The sequence below is a fragment of the Hypomesus transpacificus genome, chromosome 11, assembly GCF_021917145.1.
Source record: "Hypomesus transpacificus isolate Combined female chromosome 11, fHypTra1, whole genome shotgun sequence".
NCBI lineage: Eukaryota > Metazoa > Chordata > Actinopteri > Osmeriformes > Osmeridae > Hypomesus > Hypomesus transpacificus.
In genome coordinates this window covers 5,116,207-5,139,356 of record NC_061070.1, presented here as the reverse complement: position 1 = coordinate 5,139,356, position 23,150 = coordinate 5,116,207, and the positions used below count along the sequence as shown (strand labels likewise).

General features: G+C 39.3%; 1 protein-coding gene across 4 annotated transcripts in view; it reads left to right on the top strand.

Moving 5' to 3' along the window:
• Positions 1-1,282: 1,282 nt before the first annotated feature.
• The window catches only part of gclc (glutamate-cysteine ligase, catalytic subunit), a 28,588-nt gene continuing 6,720 nt past the window's right edge, over positions 1,283-23,150 (top strand). The window contains exons 1-11 of one of the 4 annotated variants that reach the window (XM_047029640.1): positions 1,289-1,388; positions 1,495-2,228; positions 3,430-3,542; positions 4,005-4,187; positions 4,323-4,436; positions 4,703-4,761; positions 4,915-5,051; positions 5,253-5,327; positions 12,939-13,055; positions 16,696-16,834; positions 16,935-17,047. In XM_047029640.1, coding sequence (XP_046885596.1) covers positions 2,079-2,228; positions 3,430-3,542; positions 4,005-4,187; positions 4,323-4,436; positions 4,703-4,761; positions 4,915-5,051; positions 5,253-5,327; positions 12,939-13,055; positions 16,696-16,834; positions 16,935-17,047 — 1,200 coding nt within the window. In that variant the 5' untranslated portion in view covers positions 1,289-1,388; positions 1,495-2,078. The other 3 variants (XM_047029641.1, XM_047029639.1, XM_047029642.1) reach the window with 3 other exon arrangements.

The following is a 23,150-nucleotide window of genomic DNA, read 5'->3' as shown; positions in this document are numbered from 1 at the left end:
GTGCCCGTGATGATGTCGGGGACACACACAGACAGGGACGGCGAAAGTACCTTCGCCGCCCTAGGCAAGATGTTTCAACACCAACCCCCCCCCCCCCCCCCCCCCCCCCCCCCCCCCCCCCCCCACTGGGAGCGCAAATCGGAGAGACGTCCCCCCGCCTCGGCGCCCTCTGCTGGTGGTGCTGGACTTCGCTATTTGGCGCCCCCCTCTTCATGGCGCCCTATAGGCTGCCTAGTTCGCCTGTAGCAAACGCCGGTCCTGCACACAGATTTATGGAATTACATAGATAGTGCAATGCCGTGATGGAGCTGGTCATGAAAGTTCTTCACAGTCCTTTGGTACCTACATTTCTGAAATTGTCTGTCATCTCTGAAGAAGGTTAAAGTTTAACATCCACATCTATTCTAGTCAAATTGCCAATGCTGTGGTAGCCTGCATTCAAAAGCAGCTTTGACCCATTTGAAAGCAGCTGAATATCGGTTGTAAAAGCGAATTCACTTCTAAATAACAAAACATAACTTCCCTATTTTCTTTTCTATGCTTAGTTTTATTTCATTGCGAATTCCTGGCTAGTTCAATCGCGGTACTGCACTCCGTTGGATTATAAAAAGGACACCTGCAAAATATATTAACTTTGCAGAATGCCTGGTTCTCGAGATATTCGTAGGAAACTGCAGACCAGAGGACCAATCACATTGGGGCTGACACTCGAAGAAAGCAAGCCAAATTTGAAGCAACTTTTTTTAATCTTCATTATTTTGTGTCAAAATGCTTATCCAAACAGAAGCAATCGCGGCACTCCACTCCGGTGGATTATAGAGAGGACACATGCAGAATATGAATTTTGCAGAGTGCCTTATTCTTGAGCTGATCGTGGGAAACTACACCCATTCTAATTCGTACACACACACACACACATTCCTGTCATTATTAGATATATAGTTAACATTCACATCAAGGCTTTTATGAAAATGGTGCATATCCTCCTTTCTCTTCCTTAAAATTTCCTGTCACTTCACTATCATTGTCCCGGTAAACGGTAAAATACAAAATAATAATGATAATAAAGTTTAAATTACTGTCCCAATATCTGATTCACATAAGAAAGAAAGTTATATGGTATAATTATTGTTATTATTATACTTTCATAATTTTCTCTTTAGTCATGCCTATGTGTCATAATTCCCCATGCGACGGCAAATACAGAGCACGATTTTCACGACATTAGGCCTACATTATATCATCATCACGATACGACTTTTTCGTTTGTCATTGTCATTTCAAGGCTGTCACCAAGGTGTGTCCACGTCATGGCAAACGTGGGTTGGAGGATTATCACTAACAATTGTCTCTGGAATGAAAGGAAATACTGCTGAGTCATATCAAGGGTAAATGTCTTGTGATACAAATTCGAGTCAATAATCAATTTTTTTTAACACAGTTCTTTTCTATTTCCTTTCAATCACTGAATCGTTCCGTAAATATGTCTTTCAGAAAAATAACTCGTTACAACATATGTATTTAGAAGATTCGGACCGTCAGCAAACGCTATCACTGCTGGGCAGTCACGTGTGTTCGTTCAACATGAAGTGGAGAAAGACCATTTAAGCAGACAGGAGTCCGTAACGGCGCATTCGAGTAGGTCATTTGAGAATAGAGAACAACATACTTCTTTATTGTCCATCAAGAAAGGCAGTCCATTACGTAGACAAATGAATAATAAATCCAACTGTATGTGCAATTGGGGACGTCTTCTAGAAGAAACCACCTTACCTTAACCTCTGTCTTGGAACATTTTACCATTACGTTTTTAATAGCTTGTTAGCCTGATATAACAAGATATGTGCGAAGGCCTTCTTGATAGCTGGCGAACGTTAGCTGACAGAGCGGTAACTTACGGGGAACTACTAAACAATAACTAGAGCATTTTTTATTTGGACCATATTTGAGCGACAGAAAGTACATTGGTAAACTTGGCTGGCTAGCAAACGTGCTTGCTAGTTGTGTGTGCGGAACTAGCGAGTTACAGTCAAGTCAGGAAGAACGCGGTTGTCTATCTCTACCACACCGGGTGTACTATGGGCTTGCTGTCACAAGGGTCGCCGTTGAACTGGGAAGAAACAAAAAAGTATGCCGACTTTGTTAGGAAACATGGTATTATTCAGTTCCTCAACATCTACAACAAGGTGAAAGAACGGCAGAAGGATGTGTTGAAATGGGGCGATGAGGTAAGGAAGGGTTTGTCATAACTTGACTAGCGAATTAAATAGTGCTGCAGTAGTCTAGCGCTAGTTAGCTGACAAGCTAACTGACCTTAGTAGTATAGTTTTACATTGTAAACCCTGTTGTTTGTCTGCATGAATTAAACACATAACCCAGGTGTGATGATGAAACAGTCAAGGTGCATTACATTGTCATTGGCAAGTCATATACTTTGCAGGCGCATGCAACGTTTGTGGTGCAGGCAAAACGTTTCACTTTGTTAGTTAAGCTAACTAACTAGCTACAACTACTAGGCTGTAGGCATGTTTTTGAGTAATGCCTTGCAATACGGCATATTACTGTACACTGTAAAACGGTTGTACCCTTTGAATAAACCAGTCTTTGGCATAAAAAAGAATAATAAAATAATGGCTAACTAGCTATCATTGTGAAATCTGGACTGAGGGGCTACACTATTTGTCGAGTAAATGTATGGTTTTAAAAGGTAGGCTGATTTAAAAGTGAAATTTGTTCTACTTCCCGCAGTGACCCACATGTGACTGACGTTTTTTTTTAATTAAGACCATTAGTATGAGAAACTGGCTACTGGGATAGAACCTACTAAATGTCAGCATGTTCCACTAATATATGTACTCTTTATGTTGTTTGCAACAATACAGACGACTAAGAACTTTCTGACATGGTTCCATACCAGTCTTTATTTCATGCATGCTGGTCCTAAAACTTCAGTGTGCTTCAGCTTGACCACAAGCCGGCTTTGATTTCAAACGATGTGGAATGTTGTTGTTATAGAGTAATCCTGCTAGCAGACAGGGGATTTACTGGGTGTCAAAGTCAAGGAAACATAATCGATGAATTGGAATAGATGTGAGGGTTTCCCAATCCTATCTTGGAAATATGTCCACAGGCCCTGAGTCTGATGAGCCATTCTGGTCTAGTGAACATAAATTAGGATATATGCCTATGGTAGATAGCCTAAAATTGCAATTTTTGTGTTTGATTGATTGTTTAAATGCCCATGGCCACTTCATTCCACTGAAAGTAAATATGTCAGGGAAATGTTGTCTCATGCAGTCCTTTATATTAAATAACCTATAGGCTAATAAACTATTATAAGGCTGGTAAAGGACATGAATGAAACTATTGCGACCTTGATCATTCTTGTGGTTTAATGATAACCGTAAAAGCCAGTTTGTGTTCTTCTAGGTGGAATACATGTTGATTGAAATAGACGAAAAGAATGAAAAGGTTCGTCTTGTGCTGAATGGTGGAGAGGTTTTGGAAACGCTTCAGGAAAGAGGTGAAAACAGTAACCCCAAGTAAGTAAGCTTGAAATGGACAGTTCTCATCTTTCCAGAGGTGTTAATTCCCATACAACCAGTAAGAACTCGATAAGAGTTTACCTCTGCGTAGTGTAAATGTGTTTGTACAAGCCCATGAGTATGATGCGTGCAGCCAATGATGTCGACCAAAAATGTGTGGAGCCAACTTCACCCAGGGAAAATGCCAGTGGCACAGGGGAATAGTGAAGCCATAGCATTCCTCATTACTGCCTCTCAGTTGCACATATACTGAAGGCCTTGCCCTGAAGCACAAATGTACTCCACATATCACAGAGGCAAGCTCACATGAGAAAAACAAAACAAAAATCCGGTTTACTTTATTTGAATGAACTATCACTGGAAAATATATAACAAAGAATGCAGGACCTTTGACTCCCAGGTGACTTCTGTCATAGTCTGTTGTGTCTGAAAAGTCCTGTGTTTGGTTTCTTTCTGAAGCCATCCCACCCTATGGAGGCCAGAATATGGCAGCTACATGATTGAAGGGACTCCAGGACAGCCGTATGGAGGGACTATGTCAGAGTTCAACACAGTGGAGGACAACATGGGGAAAAGGAGGAGAGAAGCCTTGTCAGTCCTTAACGAGAATGAAACACTCTGTACCATCACATCATTCCCAAGGTAGCTTATTCACTTCCTAGTTTTGCAGTCACACTGGTGGCAGATGCATCATGGCCCAAGCTACTTTTGTGTTGCTTTAGAAGTAATCACTACATTTGAACAATAATTGAACTCTAACTATAAACTGTTTTTTAGGTTAGGATGTCTAGGGTTCACCCAACCAGAGTACCGCCCTACACCTGTTGAAAAAGGAGTGTCAAAGTCATTGTTCTTCCCAGATGAAGCCATAAACCGACACCCAAGATTTAGGTAGGCTTGTGTTCATGTTGCATTTACCGATAAGGCCAAGATTATTTTTCCTTTTCAAGTGAATTATGAATATAGATCATATTCTGCATAAAATTCACGTTAGGTCTAATGGCAAGTATATTGCCATTAGACCTAAGTAGGTTGTCATAATGCCTGAGCAGACTAGTAAAAACAGTTTTGACATATTCTGTTGTCCTGTCTTTTTGTTTTTTTTGCATTAGACACTATTTGTAACATTTGTATTTCTTGTAACAATGTCCTTTCAGCACCTTGACCCGGAACATTCGTCATAGAAGAGGGGAAAAAGTGGTTATCAATGTACCAAGTATGTTTAGAGATGTTTTTGTGTTTAGTGCCATTCCAATTCATTAATATTTGCACTGACTGAAAAAAAAATCTAATCAATCCTTTGACTTGTCATTTGACAATCAGAACTGCAACATTCAGCTGTTTTCCCTCTCTCCTTTTACCTGCTAAGTCTTCAAAGACAAGAGCACTCTGTCTCCTTTTGTGGAGAAGTTCCTCGAGGATGACGGGGAGGCAGCCAGGGCATCTCTCCCTGATCACATCTACATGGACGCCATGGGCTTTGGGATGGGCAACTGTTGCCTTCAGGTACATGCGACACACAACATCCCCTTGACACATGATTGTGTACGGTTAACTGCATGGTGTGGTAAGGAACAGTTGTTGGTTTGTAGATGATTATATAATCAATCATTTATTTTTGTCAGGTCCCCAAAGTTATGTACTGGTTTTGCACACCTAATAAGTAATATTTAAATGTACTTTAGCCTTTTTATGGTGTTTTCACAGGTGACATTCCAAGCTTGCAGCATTGATGAGGCTCGGTACCTTTATGACCAACTAGCAACATTCTGCCCTATTGTGGTAAGGCCCATTTTGTGCATGGGTGTGTAATTGTCATTACATCCAATACAAACATAACAACCAATACAAACGTAAGTTAATTTTCACACACTATTAATATTGCACTATTAGTAGGTCACTTCAGATAAAAACTAGGGATCAGGGAAAACAACCATACAGTTCAGTATCACAATTATTTCCACCCACAATATTTTTATTGTCATATTGACGGCAACTCCTTCAGTCCTCATAACAAACTGCATCAGAATCAGAAGGATTTTATTCGCCATGAATGTTTGCACAAACAAGGAATTTACTTTGGCAGGGAGGTGCATACATTAAACATATAGGAATATTGAAACTTAAATACGTGGACTAACTATACAAAAGGAGCAAAGTCTAGCTAATACTAAGGGGGGTCTAGTTAATACTAAGGGGAATAAAAAATAAAATATAAGTAGCCCTAATTTACAATCTAACCTGCATGTTTTCTGTCCTCATGTTCGTTTCAAACGAAAAATCATGGTGTGCAATGAAGCTAGAGAAAACATCCTGCACCTACACAGTTCACATCCAAAGTCTGGAGACACTGTCTTTCATACTTTTAAAACCAGAGCTAGACATGTCTAAATATGTGTGCAAGCTCTGTCAGGCAAAATGAAGGCATTGTGGAAATAACACAAATGTTTGCTGTCATATAACGCAACACATCCAGTGTTTCCCAACACGACAGAATCAAAACAAAACATGCAGCAGCAGCAACAAGCTGGACTCGGGTTCTAATAAACTTCACAGTAGCTCTACACACTAGGAAGTCTGTTACTCATTAGCTGCGACCAGTTGCTCTATAGCTCATTCTGACGGTCCGTCCATACAAATTTGTGTGCGTGTACATGGTCGCAGGTATTGTGAATTTGCGCTCGTTTCATCTGAAAGCAGAATAACAAAAATGACAGCAAATCAAATATGCAGGTGCCTGGTAGATTTCCTTTGCTCACCAGCCAATCTTATGGAGTGGCTGGTAAAATTGTAACTTTCACCACAAGCCATTTGGCCGGTAAACATAAATATGGACCCTTTTTTGCACCCTGCAATTAATGCACATAAAGTTCACTTAAAGGCACAATTGTTAAGTTATTGTGGGGTTTGTTCTAAGAGCTCAATGCAGTAGTAATGCAATGCAAAGCTTACTGCACTTGAATGTCCTCTGTGACAATTTCTTTTTAAAGTTTACTGATCAACCCTTTGGCAGTTTTTGCCTTTAGAAGTAGACTAGTCAATGAATTAATCGCTTTTTATTAGGGCTGTCCCCGACTAAGATTTTCTTTGGTCGACCAAGACTCGACTGAACACTTCTGAAAATCGACTAATCTAAATTTGAAAAGTTGTAATTTTTTTCTATAAATGTCACAATGTTTTTTAGCAAACCATTTTGTGTGATGTGTTACCTCACTGTTTTAAGAGATAATCTGAAAGAAATAAATACATAAGAAGGGTGATTGACAACTATACCAAAAATGTACAAACATTTTCCCGATCTGACTCAATGTAGAGCTAGCTGCTGGACACTCCAGATTCAGCCGCTATAAAATTAGCTATTAGTAAGAAGCCTTGTGTAGTCCTTTTGTTATCGAATGCCGATATAATAAAAATGCCTCAGTGTTTGCATGCATTAGGGAAGTACGCCAATTTACGGTTTTCAAGTGGTACATCATATTCAACGTCAAACTATGGAATATACACAGTTGTTGGCAGTGTGCACAAATACAAATATAATTCATAAATATAGCTGCAAGCAGCGATGCGGGTTCCTCCGCAAAATGGCAAAATATTATACAAATGCACATTGTAGAAGGTCAAGAGTTGGACAACAAGAGAGCAAAACTACTTCATGTTGGGCCAACTACAATAGGCTGAATGGGGATTTGAACTCATGAGCATAAGGTTACAAGGCAGCCTCTCTATCCTCTCTGCTACACACCAACTGTTGAAAATGTATGAGTAAAAAGGTCAGACTATTAGCTTTGGTCAGCTTTGAGACAAAGGTTAAGAAGCGGTTGACATTTCAAAGTGGAATTGCATGAAATTGCGCATGGTATTTCATAATGATGTCATCCTGTATAACTAAACAGATATTCCAATTTAAGACAGGCTAAAAGACTGTGGCTGGATTCAAACCTGCAACCTTATACTTTGCAGGTCACTGTCCCAGTCCATTGAGCTATTCTCAGTGTTGAATAACGTCAAGTTCAGTTACTGTAAAAAAAAGTAGGCTGTTTCTTCTGTGGTAAGAGTTGTTAGATTCAGCCAAAGTTTAAACTACTCAAATTCAATCATATTTTGACATGCCAACGTGAAATTGTTGATGGTACTTCAGAGTGATGTCATCTTGAACCCAATAAGGTTTGAAAACCATCAGTCAAAATGATATTTGATTTATTGACACAAAGATATTGAGGCAATGTGGACATTTACATAAATACACCCCTTTCAGACATTTTGTATTACATTTCTCATTCCATTTCACCCTATATAAAAATACACCTGCCCGCACACTATCCCCCAATCCATGCAGTTTACCTCCCTCCCAGCACAAGTCAAGCCAAAGCAGAAAATGCTGTAGTGGAGGCATGAAGTTTAGACGTCGACCAAAAATTGCCTCCCACAATCAAAAAAGATTGCTCGCAACACTGTTTCCAGAATTTCTCAAAGATGGCTTGAAGACCGCTTTCCAGAACCACAGTCATCTTACAATCAAGAAGAACCTCATTGGCAAAAGGTCTATGGCACAGCCCATGATCATCTCCTTGCCAACATAAATGAGGAAAGGCCGACTCTTAATTCCCATTAAACCACACAACATGCACTCTCAGGGTGACCAACGAGATTATTTTAACTAACAAACAACAATATTACAAACATCTAACTGAACGAACGCAACAACTGAAATCCCTTGCATCGCTGTTGTAACCAAACTATTTTCCACAAGTCTTGGGCGATTTTTGACATTCCGCACTGCATGCTGGGTACCCTAGAGCGCTGACGCTGATGATCTAGCTGTGCTCCGACTGCGTGATATGACGAGATGCTAGTGACGCGCTAAGGTCTCGGCGTCTCCTGAAATGTAACGCATCTTTCTGCCTTGAAGCTGCGTGCGCATCATCATCAAGACCCCATGTATATGTCAAGATAACATCGAAGCTAACAATTTCGCCAAATCTGACAGCAGCTTTGTATACCATATGTACTGTGTTATGGTTGTTTGAGTTAAACAACCTGCTTAATGAATTCAATGGCTGTTAAATGTCAAATCCAACTATAAATTTATAAAAGAGAGTTCCAATCAAATCTGAATTCTTTTTAAACCTAGAGGTTTAAAAGACAACCTTTGCCTAAACTGACATGCACCAACTCAGAGAACTGAGTCCATTTACACATTTAGTTTCTATTTTTTACTCTATTCTTAAGGCACAGCTATGTTTAACTTAATGTCTGCGCCTTTCTGTCACCAAATGTCTCTGGAGTGGGGGGTGGGGGCTTCACAGGGTGTCTACGGGTGTAAACAAGTAAAATTTAAGACTTTTTAAGACCTTTTAATACCCCTTCCAATTGGAATTAAAGACCAAATTTACGATGGAAATACAGATCAAAAGTGGAAATATACAGTAATCTTCCCAAACACTGATGTCTGTTCAATATGAACAGTATGGTAAAATGACAACAATCGGTTGAGTTTAAATACATTGACTAAATGTGTGTAATGCGAAAGGATAACACAAAAATGGAATTGCTGTCCTAAACTATATTTTATATTACACAATGGTGGAGCAGAAACTAGCAATTCCATGAATCCCATGGAAACAAAGGCAAATGTGTGAGATGTACTGATGTGGAGCACAAATCATCCAAGAAGCAGTACTTCTCTTGAGTGGTTTTTATTCAGATGACTAATCATTGGATTCAGGTCAAAAGTCTATATCTTGAACTGGTTTCATTACTTAAGACACTAAAAGTCAGCAGCTTGGCATGCTGGGACATGGAAAGGATAAACAATTTAGACTTTCATCAAAGTAAAAAATGCTGGTTTGTGCTTTTTTCGCTTTTTTATCCTCAAAAAAGCAGCCTGCAGAGCTACTGTGTCTGTGGGGTGACTGTCTGTCTCTGGAGGGGCAAGCAGGGCCTGCAGGCAGTCAGGGCAGGCCAGCTGGATGAAGCTGTCCTGGGCTCAGGGCTGATGAGAAGCTGTCCTGATTCTGATTCTGTCCAGCTAGAGGGGGGTAGTCCAGCAAGGGATCAGTTTTTCTCTCAGCATCCTCTGTTGAACTCTGTTGAGCAGGCCTCTGCATGACCCTCCAGACCTGTAAAAGTGAAGAAAGGATCCATGTCAGTTGTGAAAAATGAAGCTTTTTACATCTACACTTGACAGAAACTACAGTTTGAAAAGACTGTGAAATGCAGTGGCATTACTTGAACTTGAATCCAAATGTGTTAAACTGATGGAGACCCGGCCATGCAAAGTCACTCCAAACATTTGGCTCGATTCCAGGCTCTGGCAACAGTATTTAGCTCTAAACTGGTCAATATACACATCTGACCAAAGACCAGCTCGAACTTTGCCTGTAAACAGTGATTCTGACTGTCAGAGACCATTAAATAGGCTGACCGAGTGAAACTAGCCTGGCTAACGTAGGTCGCTTTCTCAGGAAAATGACAAATGAAATAGGCTTGTTTTGAAAGATCCTATATACTGGCTATCTTCAGTAGACTTTTGTCTACAAAAAGCAGCCCTCCCTGACGTTTTAGGACTAGAATTTAGTGAATTACGATATCGTTTACACACTGCCAGTGAGTGAGCAAGCCGAGTCTGTCACTGAGGCTTTGTCAAAACAATGTACCCCCGGGACGCAGTCTCACTCCACTTGCAAGTTTTCCACAAATCACAAAAATAATCGGAGCATCTGGCTACAAGCACAATTCTTACATCTCCTAAAGGCTTCCCTCCTCGAGGCTTGGTAACAAACACATTTTTGGTGTCGACCGAACGGTAAAATGGTGAACTTATGAACGTGACGCGACCAAAACATGGCTGCCGCCTAAGCCTATGCGGTCTCCCTGGCGCATAGGCTTATTACAAAGACTTTCTCGACCCAAATCAAAATTCTGAGCCGACAGGTCAGTGGGGAATTGCTTGTTCTCCTAAAAGCTGCCCTCCTCTACCTTTTTGATGAATTCGCCGAGATGCTACAAGATTCAGTAATTACACAGAGGGAAAAAGCTAGCTACTTTTCGAGTTAGGTTTTCCGTCACTTCAAACTCACAATCTAAAGGTCTCAAAGTGCTCAAACCTTCACCATAATTCAAGAGTAGTGTACTTTCACGAACCCAATCATTGATTCTAGCTTAAAATGTGTAAAAATAGGACTTACCGAACGTGGCTGCCTCCAACACGGCTTCAGGTGATTCCAGTTGAAAACAACAATGGCCGCCAAAAAATTATTTATATTTGTAACGGCGAGCTGCGATTGGAAGCGAAATGAGGGTGAGGGTGGGGCTTGGTCAGCACACCATTTCCAGAAAGGATGTGTGTGCGTCTCGCCAAGCTTGCTCGTGTGTCAGTGGGTTGACCACCTGTTCCTCTTTGCGCTGAATGCGCACAGCATTTTCAATATGCGACGTGCGGAACAAGGGGTGAAAATGCTGTGCGACACAACGCAAAGCGGGACAGGTGGTCACCCTAGTGTCAAGGGGCAGGATGAGTCTGTGAGAATTTGGAGCTCGCGCACTTTGGAGCAATTCAATTGAATTCAATCATATATTGACATGCCAAGGTGAAATTGTTTATGGTACTAGAGATTGATGTTGTCTTGAACCCTATTAGGTTTGAAAAACAATCAGTCAAAATTATATTTGATTTATTAACAAAAAAAGTATTCAGGCAATTTGGACATATACATAAATACACTTCTTTCAGCCATTTTGTATTGCATTTCTTATTCCATGTCACCCTATGTAAAGACATGTATTCTACACATCTGTAACTAATTTTAAGTCTATTGGGTCTATGGTTTATGACTAGAAGGGTTTTGAAGGTTGTACCAAATTTGGACAGTACAAGAAAATGCATAAGTCTAACAATATGGGTCCTTGAGGCTTTTTTGTTCCCCATGAGAAATAAGGAATGTATACCAATTATCAGGCATTTTGGAGTAATGGGGCGCTGGGGAAATCACGTTGACTTTGGGCGTGTTTTCATAGCGCCACCTATCGCGCACATGGGCCACTAGCCGTCTGGGAGTAATGAGTGACCTATCATTGGGCCAAATTGGAAAAAATCGGGTCCAGGACTTTTTGAGCTATTGGGCCATTTAGCAGAGAAACATAATAATAAGAATAATAGGAATACCAACAAAAACAATAGGCTTCTTCTTACCGGAGGAACCCTAATAAGAAGAATCTAACAAAAACAATAGGTTTTTGGGAAGGGAACCCTAATTATTGATACAAATAAACAAGACTTATTTTGTCATTACATAAACAAACACTGCACAGTAGTTAAACACTGCCTCCGCTCTGTGATTGTGCCATTGTGATTTAATTTGCATAGTAATGTAATTTTTCCGACCGTGTCCGAAGAAATCAATGCGGCACTTTGCCAAAGGTGTGGGCATTGTCAATATGGCCTGAGATATGAAATACAATTCTTCCATCTAGGGGTCGACCGATTATCGGCGCTGTTATTAAGCATTTTTATGGTTATCGGTGTCGGTCATTTTCAAAACCGATTTGCCGATAAAATATATATATATATATATAATTTGTTTTCATTATTTGTTCATTTGTTGCTTGTTATGGTTTAAATTTACTTCTTTAAGTTTTACGAAACATTTACAGAATGCTGCTGGATGCTCCCTGCACTTTTTTGTTGTTATTATTATTTATAATAATGTTGTTATTATTAACAGTTCTCAAAATTAAAGATATTTCAGAGGCCTTTTTATTCTTAATTTTGACATTAATAAAACTTTTACACTAGACATATAAATAAATACTGGTTACAAATATTGGTTATCGGTCTACTTGATTTGTAATTATCGGCATCGGTCCTGAAAAATGCATATCGGTCGATCCCCTACTTCCATCCAGTTGTTGTTAAATGTACATATATTTCTTTTTTTTGCTGGTGCACCTCCCATTTTTACCAGTGATGCTTGATTCAACTTGCATCTACTACCTGCGCAGATATCAACTGCGAAACTGGGTAGGTTGCCAAGTTGAGGTCACAAATGTGTTGACATTTGTATGATGTTGATTGTGTGAGTAGGGCAACTGGACAACCTTGGAATAATATATTGATTCACATAACGATGTTTGGGCCATACAAATTAGTTTCCCTGGAGCAGGTATGTTTTTATGATCCAGGGGAAAAGTTAAGCAATCATTAATCTCCAATATTGACTGAATTGTAGTACACACTATTGCAATACATATTGTATCTGCTGTCAAGTATTGCAGTTATATTGTATCAGGAGGTCCCTACTGATTCCCAGCACGAATAAAATTGTCTGCTAAATTAATTAAATGTAAATTGTTCTAGTAAAAAGTTTAAAAAGCTAGCTCTGTCTTTGTCTTCAGATGGCCCTAAGTGCTGCGTCACCCTTCTACAGGGGGTATGTGTCAGACATAGACTGTCGCTGGGGAGTTATCTCTGCCTCGGTGGACGACCGGACGCAGGAGGAGAGAGGCCTGAAGGTGAGACCAGTAATGTAATTCAGAGTAAAAGAAAGTACAGCAAAAAAATTGTTATGTTGAAAGGTTTCTGAATACATAAACTGAAGTTACTTTCAAGCGTTTGTTTATGGTTTTAGTCAGTTTTACAGCAATTCACATTTCTCTATCAAATTATTATTTCCAGGGATGTCGCTAAACCCTTTTTACTGGGGCACGTGCCACAGTAAAAATCAACGCTTGTAAAATCAACGCAGTTTAACTAAAAACACAAACTGATGGGTGCCCGTAGGGCTGAGCGATATATTCCAAATTGTTATAATAAAAAACATGATTTTTAGATGTTTTTCTCCATTAGAAAACAACAGAAACAATTTAGATAGAAGAGCTGTTGTTATAAAGTACAAAATGTGTAGTGCAAATTTAAGCAGTTGCCATAACATGGTTCTTGCAACTTGACAAAATGGACCTCACATGGAACAATTCATGCAGAGGTCCTTATGTGACAGGACAAAAAGAGAGCAAAAGAGAGTGCCTGTGCGAGTGCAATTTTCAGTTTTCTGTGTGTGTATGTGAACACAGAGGAGCCAGACGGTGATCTTAAAACACAAGCAACACAAGGATTTTTATTTTATTTTTATATTTGATATATATAAAAAAAGGTTACGTTGTTGTAAAAATTATTGCGATATTATCGCTAATATTAGATATATCGCCCCGCCTATATTATTTCGTTTTTAAACGAAAATAAATGGTACCTCTAGGCTAATTGTAGCTAGCTCTCAAGTCTTCTCACGGTGTGTTTCACCTGTTGCCTAGCAACTCATTACTTTTGATAGAAAAGTTATTTGGTTTCAAACGAAAATAAATGGTACCTCTAGGCTAATTGTAGCTAGCTCTCAAGTCTTCTCACGGTGTGTTTCATGTATTGCCTAGCAACTCATTACTTTTGATAGAAAGCGGACAACATGGTTCTGCTAAAATGGCTTTAATTTCAACACAAAATGACACAAGTGATTCAAAGAGTCCAGTCTTCATCCTCACTTTCGATGACAAATCTTTTCAGCATCATCTGGATAGTAAAACTCAGCAGCTGACTCGTCGATATCGCTCATTTTGAAGCTGACGTCAGAGGGCAATACGGATCCGTATTGACCGGCGAGGAGGGCAATACGCGGCTGGCATGACTACCCATTAGCCAATCAGAAAGCTTGTACTGTTGTTGCCATATAATAACACGGTATATTATTAAATGGACAGGGTTCGTACAAGGTGCTTAAAGTGCTTGAATTTGACTTTTTGAAATGTAAGTCCTGGAAAATCCTTGAAAACAGTCATATTAATGACAAGGTACTTGAAAAGTGCTTGAATTATTTTCAGACAATATAAATGAATTTACAAAGTAATTTTGAAGTGTAATTTTGAATATGTATATACAGTCTTTTCGCTCAAAATTAACGCCTCAGCCCATCCCCCTCCTGCTAATTTAATTAAAGCACCATCAGTTTTTTCTGGCATTCTTTGGTTTGCGTTATAGCATAGGATCATGTTCTCAATTAATTTAAGTGTTTTTCAAGCACGATAAGAGAAGAATCAAGAATAAATCAATTTGGTTCTGAAGAAGCGCTGTCTGAAGCAGCATTCTTTGCACAAACACTAGACTCAAACACTGAGAGAAAAGCCGCATCTTCTCAGCCAGTGCACGCCAGTACCGCATTAATTAGGCCTACTTGAGAACGAAACAGAAAATGAATGTGTCCTGATGAGCAGTCTTTAATGAGTTTCAAAGTCTTAAATGAAGGTGAAGAGCTGGACGAAAACAACTGGATTTGTGTCAGATCCACGACGTGCATCAGGTCTTAAAGAGACAGATGTCTAATAAACCCACTGCTGTCCATCTCATTAATGTTAATGAAAGAATACAAGAAAAAGAGAAAATCACTCGCTGCTGTTGATTAAATAACATTTGTAGCTTTAATAAGGATTCATTTAAAGTAAATAAAGTATATGTTTGATAAATGACATCTCTGATTATAGTCCTTGAAAACCCCAAAATAGTGCTTGAAAAGTCCTTGAAAGTACATTTTACATTTATTCATTTAGCAGACGCTTTTATCCAAAGCGACTTCCAAGAGAGAGCTTTACAAAGTGCATAGGTCACTGATAATAACAACAACAAGCCCCAAAGCATTGCGAGTAGCCAAAACAAGCACACATTGTGAACAACCAAAAAATAAGTGCCAAAGGGAAAAACCATAAGAGCATGTAGTTAAGCAAGTTACAAATTAACAACATGAATCTGTAAGTGCAAGTGTACTTGTAGAAAAACAAGCCACTGTCAAATAAAATAAAAATATAAGATTAACTAAAAGTACTGGAATTTCATTATACAGTATCTGTACGAACCCTAAATGTATTAGTTAAGTGTTTCTGTTTGGTATAAAGTAAGTCAAGTGATACTGCCTAGTGGGCTAGTTCAAATTTGTATCTTTTACAAAAAAAACATGCAGCATTGCATGCTGCACGCATTGTGCCAGCCAATGAAAGTCAACAAACAAGCTAGCGCAACTCCAGAGGAAGCAAACATTCATATGAGTAAACTGCTTTGATGGCAAGTGTAAGCAAGCGTTAACAATGTCTGAAAATAACGCCATTGGGGTTGATTTGCCGGACAAAGAAGAATTGGTAAAAAAAATTGAACCTCTGTCGTTTGGAAATTATTTGGTTTCAAGTTATCTGACATCGACCAACAAACAGCCTACTAGCCTACTCTGTAAGTTGTCTCGTCGAATTTTGCGAGCCAAAGGTGGAAACATTTTCATTTAGCAGACGCTCTTATCCAGAGCGACTTACAGTAGGTATAGGGACATTCCCCCCCGAGGCAAGTAGGGTGAAGTGCCTTGCCCAAGGACACAACATAATTTTGCACGGCGGGGAATCGATCCGGCAACCTTCTGATTACTAGCCAGACTCCCTCACCGCTCAGCCATCTGAAACACTAGCAATCTCTCTCACCACGTGAAAGCCATGCATGTGTGCGAAAATGAATCTACCAGAATGTGTTTGACAAATCCAATGCCAGGCTGGTTAGAATTGTGAAATGTATGTTTATTGTAGGCCAACAGAATCGAGTATTCAGCCATGTAATAATTTTTTATAGCTAGAGCTAACTCAAAAAATATTTAACAGTATTTTTGCGATCCCATAAACGTAGGCTACTGTTGAACGCGTAGGATACTGATAAGTCGATCTTCCGTGGCAATTGAACGCTGCAAAATTTGGAAAATTCAACTAATGTAACAGTGACACACCGGAGTTACCCAATCCAAATCCGTCCGAGTGCGGTAGATTAGCCGCTGCAGTGCGGATTGATTTGTCATGACATTTTAAGAATAACTAATATCGTGATAAATACCGATACTGTCAGTGCTTACGAATTATACCGTGATAAACATTTTAGGCCATACCGCCCAGCCCTATTGCGCGCTCGCATTAACTATGGATGTCACTAACAAAGCTGATATCAAACTGGCGTCCCTGAACTGTACGCATAATAAGTAGGGACCTGTGCCCCAGTAGAGCTTTATTTCTAGCAAAGCGCCTGATTATTTATTTAACACATTTTGCATCTGGAAAGGTCTAAACATATTATTTCTCTTTTCAGCCTTTGAAGAACAACAAATATAGGATCCTGAAATCAAGATATGATTCAATCGACAGCTACCTCTCCAGCTGTGGTGAAAAGTACAATGACATAGATCTTACCATAGATGAGGGGATCAATAAACAGCTTCTAGACGCAGGTAACGCAAAGCACAGTCACCAATATTGTATTGGTAATACAAAATCCTAAATGTTTCTATTTATGAAGTGAGTCATATCAAGTTTGTTTTTGTTTTTTAGGGATTGACAAATTGCTGGCACAACACATTGCCCACCTTTTCATCCGGGACCCACTGTCACTCTTCCAGGAAAAGATTAATTTGGATGATGAAAACGAGTCTGAACACTTTGAGGTAGAGCTCAAGTAGCAACCGCTTCAACCTGATATCTGTCGCTGATATCTGTCGTAACTAGGGCTGTCCCCGAGTAAGATTTTCTTTGGTCGACCAAGACTCGACTAAAACGTCTGAAAATCGACTAATCGAATTTTGAAACAAACATATTTTTGCGATCTGACTCAATGGCTGCTGGACATTGCAGATTCAGCCGCTAATAGCCTACTAATAATAAGACTCATATCACCAGTCCTGTTGTAACCGAATGCCGATGGTATTTAGTAGGCTATTTCTTACAATGTACTACAAATTAAAAATATTGTTTGTTTAACATGCAAATCATTAGAGCACGCTTATCACTGCCTGAACTTGCAGCATGCAAACTTAAGTAGAAGCTGAGTGGGGAACGGTGCAACAGAGAAAGATTTTGTTGTCTTGGCCGGAGAAGATAATGTCATTCGATTTGGATCTTATAATAGGCATATTCATTTTTCAACCCAGCGCGTTAGCATGAGCAAAGTAGGGCTGGGCCAACTTACATTTTTCAGGTGGTAGGCTACATCATATTTGACGTCGAACTACGAAAAATAAACCGTAGTTTGCATTCAACGTTTTTCAAGTCACCCGGTACTTTGTAAATGTAAATGTACTTTAATGAAATGCTGCCATACCACAGGTTTCTTTGCTATTTTGACTAATAACACAGACAAAGTTGACTATGGCAGAGTTTGTAGTTCTGTAGCCAATTGTGCTCGTGCCGTGTACCAAACCAAAATAAAGCGTAGAAAGGGGAAATAGTAACACCTTTTCTTTTAAATTATATATTTTTAGAGTTGCTTTATTTGTCTTAAATAATATAATCTACAATTACTGTAGAACATTTTGTTAATTCAGCAATGATGACACAAGCGGGAATCAAATCTCACACTGCCATACGGTAGCTCGACTAACAAAATCTTAGTCGACCAAAGGCATATCGACCAGAAAATCGACTAGTTGACTGAGTGGGGACAGCCCTAGTCGTAACACAAACATGATGGACTCGGCCAATCAACTTGACATGCCAATTGGATGAAACTACTGCAGTGCCCATGATACATATTTCAGACTATCACTGGTTGCTAGTTCTCCTAGTTAAACAGACTAAACTAACAAATAGCTGAATAACCTTGTCAGTTAGCAACTACTATGGTGAGCTGGCTGTATAACATTATCTGGGTAGCTTCCTAGCTACTGGCTGAAAGCCAGCTAACATGTAGTGTTGCACGGTATACCATGCCGAGGTACTGGCTTTTCAGGAACGTTTGACGCACATATTTATATAAATACAATTAATATAAATACCAAGGCTGTCAAGCGATTAAAATATTTAATCGCATTATTTCATATAGTTAATCGCGATTAATTAAATTAAATGTATTCAATTTATTTAATCTGTTCAAATTTTACCCCAATAAAATAATTTTTTGTGAAATAACATTAAAAGGGTGTACTTAAATAACTGGAGGATAACAAGAGGAAATTGTGAGGGAGTTTTATTCACTCACACATAGGCTGTATATACACATTGTTAGGGATGGGTATCGAAAACCGGTTCTGTATGGACCCAGTTCCAAATTTCTCAAAACCCGAATATCAATAAGGTCCAAGCTTATCGATACCGCTATCGAGACTAAGTAATATAATGTAACGTTGACTTATGTCTTGAGAAATAAGTAATGTTATTTAAATCAAATCACTGGTGCACAAACATACAACGTTTGACTAATAAAATGACTAAATTCAATTGAATGGCATGCCGCCTTTAAACTAAACAAAGAAGAATTTAATTGCCTCACGCTATTTTGCTTCATTCATCCTTTTGTTGCTAGCTACGATGGCAGAACGCACAAAACGGTCAAAGGCTTGGCTACATTTTATTAAAGCCAAACATAAAGACCAAGTGCAATATATGTTCTAAAGCAATTTCTTGTAAGGGGGGAACACAACTGCAAAGAACAAGCACCTTAAAGTTGTGCATCAAATAGAGTTAAAATGCAGTACTTTGACTGTCTTCGAGTCCCAACGGTGCCAACTCCAGCTGCCTTTGCAGGACAATCCTCTGGTGAGCGCACCCCAACTTCGTAGCAAGTCTCCATTGTTGACAATAATAAGCCATTTCAGGGCTCAACAGTGCAACTATTTCACTCGCATATGCCCCTAAAATTTGATGTGTGCACGAACTGCAAAAGTTATTTACGAGCACAGTGTGTGAGTAAAGACTAGCCTCCCGCCCCTTGCTGCTGATCATTCAAAACATCACTGCGAGCATGGCTCTGTGGGATGCTTAAGCATCATGTTAAACAAAAACAGGCAGAAGAAAATAGGGATAAGATAAGGAAGGTTTGGGTTTGGTTAGCTGGTCATTTAGCTATACCAGGTGCCTTTCGTTGAAACGTGTTAAACTTTTCATAAAGTCAATGAGATTGACAATGTCACTTTTCGTTAACCAACCAATCACAGTCTAGTTACTCATCCAGGTTGTGGATAGTACATCTGTAGTGGACAGATTTAGATTTTGCCAGAGTCAAGATCCATTGTGCCTATATATGCTCCTTTTAGCCAGCCTCTTCCTGAGAGCAACACCCCTTGTTCTATTTTACATCTGTTTTACTTAATAGAAAAGCATCAATAGTGGTATCGATAAAGACTCGAATCGTTAAGCAGTCTCGAAAATGGTATCGATATCGATAAATATTAACGATACTCATCCCTACACATTGTTATATATTTAGGAAATGTGATCTGAAATTTAACATTGTCGAGTGTTGTCTGCCGTATATTACCGGAGCAAACCCTGCTGCTGTACACTGTTGCTGCTAACGCTCCTGCTGCTAGCTCTGTGCTTTGCTTGCATGTGATAGTCTAGGATGGAAGTACTCCCATCTAAATTTCCCATCTAAAAGCCCTCTCTCCATCATTCAGCTACCTTCGGCAGTTGAAGTCATGTGACGACAGGTGCATACCTGTCAACACTCCCTTTTCTCCGGGAGTCTCCTGTATTCACTCATCTCCCGCTCCCCTCCCATTTTGTCATTTCTCCTGTAAAAATCCCGTAATTTGTATGGCCAAACCTCAATATTCACATCAATGGGCAATTCCAGCGTTATGGATGTGACATTTGTACTCAAAATTACAAGAAACATTTATCAGTAAAACAAAGCTTCTTATAATTTTTAAATTAGTCATGCATATTCTGAAAGTTCTCAATGGGTAGAATAGAGGAGGAAATTTTTTTTTGCAAAAAATATTTTTCAGACACAAAATTGTTACAAAAACACCTGCGTTATGGATGTGACGAGAAATGACAGTCATTTTCTGGAGACTACTTTTTTCTGTAACTCTGTGAACCCCTCAAGTCTAATGTAGAAAGTTTGATATTGACATGATCATGGAGTCTCAGGTGAACATAAAAATAGCAATTTTTAAAACATGTAGTCTTTTATGTAGAATTTTATGAGGAAAAACCTGCGTTATGGATGTGACATTATTCTGTTATGGATGTGACGTGTCTGAAATACACTCAGAATCTGTTGGGAAATCAAGAATCAAACTTTCACAGCGCTTTTCTCAACATCTAAAATAACTTGTGAATTAGTTTTAACATTAAGAAAACCATCTGAAATGTCACTGGAGATTTTCAAGATGGCCACCAAAATAGCATTGATAATGACATTTTGGGCCCTATTTTAATAATCTGAAACGTAAGTATCAAAAAGTGAAACGCAAGTGACTTTGTGGGCGGGACTCCGGCGCTGTTGCTATTATACCAGCGGGATAAATGACTCTGCGCCTGGCGCAAATCTAAAATGAGTTGGTCTGAAGTAGCTACATTACTCATAGGTGTGGTTTGGGCATAACGTGCAATAAACCAATCAGAGCAATATCTCACATTCCCTTTAAGAGCAGGCACGCTTGTTATCTTGCGGATTGCTATTATAACGGAATTTGCCACAATTGTTACAAATCAAGTTCACATACAGAGACTCATGAAACTCTTTTCAATCATTGACATGGAAGAAATGTAACGTAGCTTGCAGGAAAAGCACTACTAGCGAGGCCTGGCCTCGCTAGTAGTGCGCACGGGCCAAGCATGCACCCTTAAAATAGCATCTGAATAACGCGCCATTGACTTTAGTCTACATTTTTCCTGGTCTGTGGCGGAATAGTTTTTTTGCAAATTGCAAAATAACACCAAGGAACGTTTGCGCCGGAACACACCCCCTCTTTTCGCTGAACTGCCCTGGGATCGCAAGTTCCTTACCTAATTTACCGACGTGCGTCTGTGAAGGGAAAAGTCTGCTTTCCGTTGAGTGCAAAATAGGAATGATACTTGCGTTAGTGTACAAAGTCAATTGCGCTGAGTACAAGAAAAAGACCCCTTATCTTTTTTTAGATGGAGTTGTTTTCAAATTACTTTTATAAAAGTTCAGAATGGTCACCAATCATCTTTAGCTGTGAATAATCTCACACAGTCTTACAAATGATTTTGAGTAATGAACACAAAAAAAGTGTTTTTTTAAATATTTGTCTTTTTTGGGAAACCAGCATTTCGGATATGACGTTTGAACGTCATGGATGTGACCCGTCTGGACCAGTCTTCTGCAAATTACATAAAACGCCTACATGAATAGTGATTTTCAACATTAAACTATTAATTAAGCACTGAAATTAAAAACATTGAGTTACAAATAAACTGTGAAATACCCCCAAAACACAGTCAATGACCCCTTTAAGACATCTTGGATCGAAGCTGTCAACTCTTCCTCAGCTTGATCCGACAGGTAGCGCGAGCAAATTACAGAGCGCCGCCTTAAATGCCTAAACCAATCGAGTCCCTCAAGCACTGTTGAGTTGCCTCTCTAGTAGGAAGTAAATATTACAAACATGGAGCGGGGATCAAGGTTATGGCAAAGACAGTTACGGCAAGACAATTAGGCTACTCGAAATTTCAGTATCACTGGAGAAGATGTCGATCGTTGAAGATATTTAGGCTATATCATGTTACCCATGATTCCAACTATAATCATGACTGGAATGTCTGTTTCTCTGAAACACATCGGTGAAAGGGGTTATAACAGCCGAAAACACGATTGTTAGCTTTGCAGTTTCATTTGAGAACATTTCCATTGTGTTGTGAACAGTGTATTGTGAAGATTTACATTGTGTAGCGTCCTTAACGTCACGTCCATAACACATCATTAAAGTTTTTAAAAGTAACAAAGGGGCAAGATTTGTTAATTAAACTAACCATTGGTATAAATAAGCTTTGCACAGAAACTTTGGATGTTGTAGCATCGGCACTGTTTGATAGGCATAAATGTATTCTACAAAACGTTAGGGACGTGACTTGGCCATGGAACTCACTGACTCATAAACAAGAGGCTTAATGCATTTAAGGAGTTGTGCTTTTAACTCAAGCTGAGCATACACAATGCTCTACCATTCCATTGTCAATCAGGAAAATGCTAAATGGTAACATTTTATTGAAAACTGGAGTCCATTTACCCCGTTCTTGAAATGGTACAAAACGGCCATTTGACAAATGTTTTTTTTTGCATGAGTGCACAACTTGTATATTATGTAAAAGAGTGCAATTGTCTATAAATTTAGATCAGAGTGGTTACATGCAACAAAATATAGACCTAAGTGAACATTTTAACAACAGTTATATTTGTGTGGGCACAACTATTTTTTTCTATGTTAAGGGTGACCTTTGCATGGAATTGCCCCAATATATAATTTCAATGTTGTCCAGTTGCCAGATCTTGTATGAAACGCATCCTACTCACATAATGCATATCATACAATTTTCAACCCATTTGTGACCGCAACCAGAGTCCGTCTATATTAGACATTATCTGCCGCAACCTACAACCCATTTGCGCTGTTGATATCTGCGCAGGTAGGCTGGAGAATTGAATAATACACGGTTGAATTTTAATACAGAATCACTTTTAGGAATGGCAAAAGTCTCAGGGAGCGCTACGGCACTAGGTTTCACTAGGTTTTAATCTAAATAAGCGCATGATCAGACCGTGCAAGTGTCGTTTTCAGTTGTTGCGCATGCTCTCTTTCTCAA